This window comes from Zingiber officinale, chromosome 7B, assembly GCF_018446385.1.
Source record: "Zingiber officinale cultivar Zhangliang chromosome 7B, Zo_v1.1, whole genome shotgun sequence".
Taxonomy (NCBI): Eukaryota; Viridiplantae; Streptophyta; class Magnoliopsida; order Zingiberales; family Zingiberaceae; genus Zingiber; species Zingiber officinale.
In genome coordinates this window covers 2814624-2824685 of record NC_055999.1, presented here as the reverse complement: position 1 = coordinate 2824685, position 10062 = coordinate 2814624, and the positions used below count along the sequence as shown (strand labels likewise).

Genomic DNA, 10062 nt, shown 5'->3' with positions numbered 1-10062 from the left:
TCTGACGTAACAGAGAAAGAATCAACGAACAGATGGACCCAATCCTAATAAATTCTCCAGAAGTGCCGCGTGAAAATGACAAGCAAATAAAAGATGATATTAAAATCACGGTTGCATACACGGTTATAAGTAGTGAAAAGGTTATTTGTTCGCCCAATGATTACTAACAATCAATGTAGTAATTAAGTGTATTTTAAAAAATAAGTGTGGTTTTTAGTAAATATTAAAGTTAGTTGGTAACTTGCCCGTCGTCGAATGCCGACCACTGATAAATTTATTTTGTCCGTTATGAAGATGTTGACTTGGCTCCATAACGTTAGACAAAGACTCACGAGGTCAAGTTGCATTAAAGCGTTCCAACTGCTATTTCGGTGAATTGACAAATATTAAAATAATAAATATACCTTTAACACATTAATTATTATATAGTATAAACTAATTTTAAACTAAAATTTAGTGGTAAAATATAATTAGATGGTAACCACTGTTCAATAAAAATAAAAGATATATTTAGCTCAAAAATTTATATATTGAGCGTTAAAAATATGATGTAATTTTTTAAAAAATGAAAAAAAAACCCACGTGACTCACGTGCGTTATCTCTTCCTCAGCCCTTCTATAGAATAACAGCTCCGACTCGTAATCTCCTCGTTCACTCCGCCGTCTGCCCTGCATCGACTGTGTGAGAGAGAGAGAGAGGATGTTGGTGGCGTCGGTGTCGTCGATCTTGGCGTCGGTATACTGCTGGTTCACACCGGGTGTCCTCTTCCTGCTACTCAATCTGGTTATCGGCGGCATCGCTTTCGCCTCCGTATTCACCTCCCGCCGCCACCAGCCCGGACGCAGCGACACAGGAGCTTACGCCGGACACTACCTCGCCCGGTCACTCTCCCGAACGTCCTCCGTCGTCCTCGACCGCTTTCGCACCTTCAAGCTCCACGGCGACGAATACCTTGAGATCCCCGATCCGACCGCCGCCGCCACAGAGGATGCGGACAACGCCAAAGTATCTTCCGGTAACTTCGTCGTTCGATCCCTCTCGCGCTCCTCTTCCATCGTCCTCGACGGCCTACGGTCGTCCTTCTACGCCCGTCGCTACGGCTCCGGCCATATCGAGGATCCGACGGACGTCGCGGCTGCCGCTGGGTACGAAGTCGGCGACGATGGCAGAGGGTACTCCACCGTCCATTCCCTCGCCAGATCCATCTCACGCTCCTCCTCAATCGTACTCGACAGTCTCCGATCCTTCAACCTTCATCGAAGCCCTCCTCCAGACGCCGCCGCCTCAGGCGAGATCGTGGACGAGGGACCCCTGGCCCTCGGGGAGCCAGAGACGGAGAGTGAGGAGGACGAGGAGCTCCATCACTTGGACCGGAGCCTTTCGGATACGCATCCGACGGCGGGAGAGATGCCGCGGAAGCTGGCGGTGCGGATGAAGAAGTCGGCCAGCGATAATTCGGCGTTCGCGCACTTTAGCAAGGCGGAGGTGGAGGAGGTAGCGAGGGGGGCCGAGGATGTCGCGGAAGGAGACGCCTACGATCAGGTGGACGCGCGGGCGGACGACTTCATTAAGCGGTTCCGGCAGCAGCTGAAGCTGCAGCGTCTGCAGTCCATTTTGAGGTACAAGGAGACACTTAACCATGGAAGCTAATTAAAAGGTCAGATCTGGCCGTTAAGTTACAATTTATGTTTTTCTAGATAGAGTGTAGACCTTGAATGGAGTATATTTTATGTTTCTGCTGTAATTTCGCCTGTATCTTAATGAGAGCCGGGAGCATGATTTCTCGGATGAATCTAGTAGTTAATGTATTTTATATTATCATCATCAAATTTGAAATTTGAATTTTGATTAAATTATTTATTAAAATAAATATTATTTTTTTTTAAATGTGTTAGTCATTATTTCAAAAGTTAATAGTCGTCCATGATTTATTTATTTCGTATTGATCCTGAATTAATAGGAGATGAACGTATTTGTTTTTTACCCCACGTAATCAGGAGCATGCTGTTTTTTTAATTTTGTATTAGCTTTAGTTAATCCAAGTACATTAATTACCTTCTGGCCTATAGCATAATCGTACTTCCAGTCGGTAAGTAATGTACACGGCACACATTCACGTAATTTAACACTATACATGTCCCACACTTGACTTAAAGACTAGGTCAAAGTCAGAAGGATGTCCAAACAATTAGAGTGGATCGAGCAGCTACCCCACGGCCACCCATTAATGATAATGGTACGAAGATAGTGGATTGAGCCCTATCAATCTCGATCACGATCTCACTGATGATCTAGGACGATGTTGTCTCTGATGATGACCCTAAAGCATATAACAAATGAAACAAAGGGCTTACTTTTCTAGACCAGGAAAATTACCATGGAGAAAGTAGACAGGCACATTTTTTAGGACGCACTGATGAAGTGAAGCTAAGTAATAATAGTCCCTTCAAAAATCAATCTGATGCGTGGATGATGAAGAATTTCATTCTGTGATCGCGGTAAAGGTTAAAGTCAAAATGATTATTGCGTGGATAGCATCGATCAATCAGGTGAAGCATACTCTGACCAGAAAAGAAGACCCTGATCCGCTGCCACCTTCGATACGGAGTGAAACGACCAATGCTCAATGAATTATTGGACGCCGAACGGAGCAGACGACAAGGTGCAGAAGTCAGGCCAAGCGGCTACCTCGCTCAGCCAGACAGCGAAGTTTGATATGGACAGAGTTCAATTTTAGCCGAGCGGCTATCCCGCTTGGCTTGGCAGCAAGTCTCGGCAGTGGCATTGGCAGAGGGAAAGTTTGGTTAAGCAGACACGCACAGGAGTAGCGAGGTTCTAGCCGACTGGATGGGGAACCAGAGCGGCGAGATCTCGGCCGAGCAGCCAAGCCGCTCGGCTTTGCAGTATACTCTCTTTGATATCCAGCGACATCCTTTTGGGAGTTGGTGCCACCGACACCAGACATGGACAGCCAGAAAATCATACGGCGAAAGCTTCCACTGTCACTTCAGAGATATGCTCGGTCCGTTAAGGTACTGTGTCATGGACATTTTACTGACAAGTCTTTTCACGAAAAACTTTGAAAAGCGTACTCGCGCGCTACCGGAGCTCTATATAAAGGGGGGTCCAAGCATCGGTGGTGGTATGCAATCTTCACTGTTTGCGCTACAGTCTTCTTGTTGCTCCGCCTTATACTTCATCGTTGGTGACTGACTTGAGCATTGAAGGGCCAACGCCGGAGACCCTTTCCCTGGTCCGGCACTGATGTAATTTGTGTTGTAGGTCCGAGTGGAGTCTGCAGGTGGTCAGCGGGAGTGCCACATCTCTGTCTTTCCATCTCATCGACTTTCAGACATGATCAAATTTAGCGCCGTATGTAGGAACTTAACCTGCATCCAAGTCGAAAAGATGGAGGACGTTGGATGATGTTGGTACCCCAAGGTTGTTTTGATGTGATCAACTAAGTTAAGTTAGATCCTGTTGTGTTTAACCCTGTCTAAGTGTGCAAGAACTTAGGATCACAGGAAGTCAAGCAAAAGACGCAGCTAGTGAGAAGGACGGCACGGGAGAGAGCTGATGGGCTCGGTGCGTCTGAGGGACGAGGTGCTGTGGAAGAGTACGCGAGCAGACGAGAAGGAGGCGCGCAATGTTCTGAGGGACGAGAAGCCGGATCAGAAAGTTGCTCGAGGAGAAGGCTGTAAGTTGGGTTCGGGTGAGCCCTATTCTGGATAACCGAAATCACCTAAGCGAGCGGAGCCGGAGCGGAAGACCCGAACCGAAGCAAGCGGAACCGGAGCGGAAGGCCCAGACTGGAAAAAGTCAACATGGTTGACTTTCTTGGTTCGAGCGCCCGGAACCGAAGTTTATCCAGATCGCGTTTGACCGTGATCTGTTGCGAAGGGGATAAAGTTTTATCCTCGTCCAAGTGCCTGGAACCCTTCCAGGCGCCCCAACTAAGGTTATAAATACAGCCTTGGCCAAAGAAGCTAAAAACAACAAGCATTCTTGCAATAACACTTATATGTTTCCAATTTTTCATTTAGCTTTCTGTTTTCGTGCGATTATTGCTGTAAAGAGGCTTTTCCACCTGAAGGAGATATTAGTGTGCTTTACTTCCTTGAATTAACAATCTCCCCGGTTGTAACCAAGTAAAAACTTCTGTGCCTCTGTCTTTTTGGTTTCCTTATTTTTTTTTTATGCAAGTGTTTGTTTAAGTTATAAGTTGAGGAAGGTATTTGATAGGACCTTGCTTTTGGCTAGAGGAGGGATGAATAGCTTTTCTTCGATTTTTCACCTACAATCTTGTTAGCGGAAGCAAATAAAAATAAAGGAAATACAAGAAAGCAAGAGAACAATGCTAACTACTTGGTTTACTTGGTCTCCACCTCCTTGAGATGACTAATCCAAGGCACACACCCACACAATCAAGCTCCACTATAAACTTCTCCTTCTCGAATCACAATCGAAGGTGGAGAAACTCTTACACAATTTTCTCTTCCTCTTTACAAAATGAGATCTAGGATTTTTGGAGAAAGAGGATCAGAATCTGTAGGCTTTTTGGATCACTTGATGAGCACTTTTTCAATTTTGAACAGTAGTATCTGCTCTCAGCTTCAAGAACTGCTTTTATAGTTTCTCCCGATATCAGTCGACTGATGGACTTCAACGACACTTAAGATTTTGAGAGATTTTCAACCGCTAGCGATAACGGTCATCTACCAGTCGACTGGTGCTGGTACCAGTCGACTGGTACCCGATTCCAAACAGTCTGCCGACATTCTGTTTGTTTTGTGTCTGGGTACCAGTCGACTGGTATGTGTACCAGTCGACTGATACCTTATGTCTTTTGAGATCACAGTTTTTTACAGTTTTGAAACTTACATTACTTTACATACTTAAATTACTTTCTTAGCTTAGACTTTATGCCTCCAAGCACCTTCCATCAGCCTTGCGCCCTTAGGATGCTTCCATCTCTACGACTCCTCATCCTTGCGCTTGCCTTCAAGGGCCTCCAAGCACCTTTCATCAGCCTTGCGCCCTTAGGATGCTTCCATCTCCACAACTCCTCATCCTTGCACTTGCCTTCAAGGGCCACCTTTGGCTTTGTCATGCTAAGTCACCTTTTTGCCAAGAAGTCACACCTCCGAGACTTTCCTTGCCAAGTTTTCATATATGCTCATTCAACATTTATGTTAGATCACAATTAACGCCTAACTTAAACTCATTTAACCAAACATCAACAATGAGTATATGTCTTGAGCAAAATTGCTCCAACAATCTCCCCCTTTTTGATGTTTGGCAAAATTTATTTAAGTTGGGTCTTTCAATATACAACAACTATAAGACATGATAATATCCACGAAACATATAACACTAAGTATATGCACAATATGAGACATATGCATAAAAAAAATCTAACTTAAACTTAAACCATCCATATCTCCCCCTTTGACATACATCAAAAAAAATTTGGAGAATTTAAACTCCCCCTTAATCTAACATGAATTGAAACTCCCCCTGAAGTCACCATGAATATAACTCCCCCTTAATTCGAAACATCCCCGATAATCAAGAATTATAAATAAAAGCACATAATAAGAAAGTCATGGAAAGAAGACCAATCCTGATATAGAAGAACTCAATGACTAGCAAGAGAGAAATAGAGAACCATACGCAAATGACGGGAGCTACAATAATGAACACCAGCCACAAAATGTCGTAGAAAGCATACAATAATATACACCTAGCATAGTCATGAACCATAATGTTCGAGATACAACAGAAAATAACCCTATCCGTGCCAAAATACATCTCGACACCAACTAAAACAACAAGACAACAAGACAACATGCCTAATGATCGTCACCAGACGGCGGAGGTGGAGGGGCCTGGTAAGCCAGATCCCAGTATTGCAGCATCTCGTACATCGCAGTCTGACGCTGTTGAGAGGCAGTCCAATCCTGCCGAAAGCTACGAAACTCCTGAAAGCCTTGGCGTACGGTCTCCTCCAACTGAGTCAGTCGATCCTCGACGGGCACATGAGCTAGATCTGGCGCCAGTGCTGGAGCAGGGACATCCGCCTCCTCCTCATCGTCAGAGTCAGCGGCAGCCTGAGCACGCCACACCATCACCCCCTGGCGTCTCTCAATCCCTCCGAGAGATAGCTGGCAGGCTCCAATCTGATCATAGTCCTTGGACAACTGATGCTACTGACCCTTAGAAACATCGATACCCCGAGATGCAAAGAAGGATGTCAAGATGTGGCAGAAAGGCATGTACAATTTGTCTTGGATAGGGCTAGAAAAGTGCAAGATGGACTCAAAGATCTGAAGGGCAATGTCAATGTCGAGTCGGTGCTCTAAAGCATACATGAGGACTAGATGAGGCAACCGAATCTTGGCTTGCCCTCTAGTGACAATGGGGAGGATATGCCCAATAACAATCTTATAAAGAATGTTACTGTGAGCGGACATGCGAGTGACATCAAAGATGCGCCGCAGAGGAGCCCGGGGAGCATTGAAGTAATACTGATGTATCACTTCGACCGACAGATGAGAAAGTGACTCAGTGAAAGGCTCAACCACAGTAGGGAAACACGTAAATGTGCTATCAGAAGCCCGACACCCTAAGAACGACTGAGAATGCTAGGAGTGAACTCAAGGTTTATACCGCCAACACGAGACACTCATGCACGACCACCGCTGGCACTAGGATGCAGGTTATTATAGAATTCTTTGCACAGGTCCAGATTCACCGTATGCATGCAATGAACTAACTTATCTAACCCAAAATATAGGATAGTTTCCATGATATCAGGCACGATCTCAGTAAAATAGGTCTGATTAATATACCGACAACTCATCATGGCAAAGTCAGTATTGGCAAACCGCTGCCGTGCAGCTTCGGAATGAAACCTATCCACCGAAGGCACGGGGGCGGACTATCGGGAGGTGTCCCTAATTATGGAAATGCAATGCATATAGACCAAATGCCACCCCAAACAGAGGCAGAACAGAACAACAAAAAAAACAACACATAACAAAGAAGTATTAGGGTGAAATCATAACTAAACTTGAGGAGTAGGCGGTAGAAAAGTTACCTTCGTTCCATAGCTTCAAATTTGAAGAAGGAACGAGTAAGGAGCAATGGCGAGGGAGGGGTTTGTTGATTGGCGTCGAGAGGCAACAAGAAACCCTAAGTGGGCAATAAGAGAGGGCAAGAGCAAATCGAGGGAGAAAATGGAGTTTAGAGGATCGGAGGAGACAGAGGACGGTGAAGAGCTGCTCTGGAACGCAGGCGACAGCAGACGGCAGATGGAACTAGGGTTTCCATCGAGCTGTCTACTGCGCAGAGTTATATAAAAACACGAGTATCAGTCGACTGATGTATATATCAATCGACTGGTGCACAAAATAGAAACATACAGAAGCATTTTGTTCGCAAAAATCGATGTTACCAGTCGACCGGTATCTGAACCAGTCGACTGATACCAATTTAACCTTATTTCTAGGCCGAATTTCGAAAACTCACCGATAATTCTACAGACCTCCAAAAAATCCCAAATTTTATGAAGAAGTCTATTTGACCCTTGTCTACTTGGGAAAAATATAAGTAAAAATATATTTATTACAGATCCCAAGATTGACACAAGGGTCAAGACTAGTTAGATGATGTAGTATATACTTGAGAGAAAGTTCTACTTAGGACTTCCCTATAGTTGTTGTACCTCTGCCAGATAAAAATGTCTTTCTTGCATGTGTTTCCATGGTATTTCTCCATGTCATCCTAAATTGCATACAATAGGATATGATAATTATCTTTTTGAGGAAAATTTCCAATCATATTCAAGGAGTTATGTATACATTAATTTTGCACAAGCCTTCCCAATGATTAGTCCAAGTTAGGATTGATAAGACTAAATGTCATATTGGTTCAAGGTAGTGTATCATAACAAACATGATGAACCAAAGGCACTATCCAAAGCATCCCACAGAATATCTAAAGTAGAATACACAACCACAACTCCAAGGGGTTTTAGGAGATGCATTGAGATAGATTTTGATGTTATATGTGATCATGCAACGCTATACCCACTATTCTACAAAGCACATACCAAGTTCCGTCCGAAGTGAGGTAAATTCTGCTTCCGGTAGTGGTTTGGTAAATATGTCTACAAGATTTAACTTAGAGTCAACATAGTTTAGTACAATGTCTCCTCTTGCCACATGATCTCTAATGAAATGATATTTCACTTCAATGTGCTTTGTCCTAGAATGGTGCACCGGGTTTTTGGTTAGGTTGATGGTGCTAACATTATCACACAAGACCTTAACTTTGAAATAGTGAAGTTCATAATCTTCTAAAGTATGCATCATCCAAAGTAATTGAGCTATACAACTACCCATGGCCACATACTCGACCTCGGTTATGGACAAGGTCACACAAGGTTATTTTCTACTACTCCAACTTACAAGAGAAGATCCAAGAAATCGACATTCACCGCTAGTACTCTTTCTATTTAATTTTCAACCCGCATAATCGGAATCAGTATACCCAATTAAATCAAAATTTCGAGTTCTAGGGTACCAAAGGCCTACATTAAGGGTACTCTTGATATATCTCAAAATTCTTTTTACCGCCACTAAATGAGATTCCTTGGCACATGATTGGTATCTTGCACACATACCTACCGCAAAGAGTATATCCGGTCTACTAGCGGTTAGGTATAACAAGCTACCGATCATACTTCTATATTGCTTTGCGTCTACTAATTTTCCCTCTTGATCACTATCTATTTTGGTATTAGTGCCCATAGGAGTAGATACTACCTTAGCATTTTCCAAACCAAATTTCTTGATAAGTTCCTTAGCAAATTTTGTTTGATAGACATGAGTTCCTTCATTTGTTTGTTTGACTTGCAACCCTAGGAAGAAACTTAGCTCTCCAACGAGACTCATCTCAAACTCACTTTCCATATGTTTAATGAAGTCTTGAAGAAGTTCATTATTTGTTGAACCAAAAATGATGTCATCAACATAAACTTGTGCAACAAAAATGTCTTCATCCTTAGACTTTAAGAATAGGGTCGGGTCAATTGTTCCTCTTCTAAAGTCTTTGGAGATTAAGAAGGATGAGAGTCGTTCATACCAAGCCCGGGGAGCTTGTTTTAACCCATATAGGGCTTTCTTAAGTTTATAAACATGATTCGGGTAGTCTATGACTTCAAATCCGAGTAGTTGTTCTACATACACTTCCTCCTTAATAAACTCATTTAGGAATGTCGATTTCACATCCATTTGATAAAGTTTAAAACTCATATAAGCGGCATATCCTAATAGGATCCGAATGGACTCTAATCGCGCAACCGGAGCATAGGTTTCGTCATAGTCAAGTCCTTCAACTTGATTAAAGCCCCTAGCCACTAACCCAACTTTATTTCTAGTGACTTTTCCTTGATCATCCAATTTGTTCCGAAAAATCCATTTTGTTGTAACAATTGTACTATCATTGGGTCTTGGAACTAATTTTCATACGTCACTTCTCTCAAATTGGTTCAACTCTTCTTGCATTGCTAGAATCCAATCCGTATCAACTAAGGCTTCATCAATTGATTTTGGTTCAAATTGTGATATTAGAGCGATTTGACTAGTATAATCTCTAAAGTAGGATCTAGTCCTTACCCCTTGGGTCACATCTCCAACTATTTGATCAATAGGATGATCTTGATGATGCCTTATTGTCCTCAAGGTTATGGAATCGTCATCCTTGGAAGGATCATTCTCTATATTGTTTCTTTCATCATCCGAGCCATCTCTTCCTCCCCCTTGATCGATATCCCCTAAATGTAGATTTTGTATTTCTTGAGTGACGTCTTGATTTTGTTCGCTTATATCCTTATCAATAGGGGATTTCCTAGGGTAAGTACTAGTGGATTCATCAAACTCAACATTTGATGATTCCTCAACCATTTGAGTCCTTTTGTTGTATACTCTATATCCCCTACTAGTAGATGAGTATCCAACTAGAATTCCCTCATTGGACTTGACCTCAAATTTTCCTAA

The 10062-nt window shown here is 43.0% G+C and overlaps 1 protein-coding gene across 1 annotated transcript; it reads left to right on the top strand.

Moving 5' to 3' along the window:
* The first annotated feature begins 700 nt into the window (after positions 1–700).
* On the top strand, positions 701–1651 carry LOC122007401. The gene has a single exon (XM_042563269.1). It carries the CDS (start codon positions 701–703, stop codon positions 1649–1651), a length of 951 nt encoding a protein of 316 aa, XP_042419203.1.
* Positions 1652–10062: the final 8411 nt, after the last annotated feature.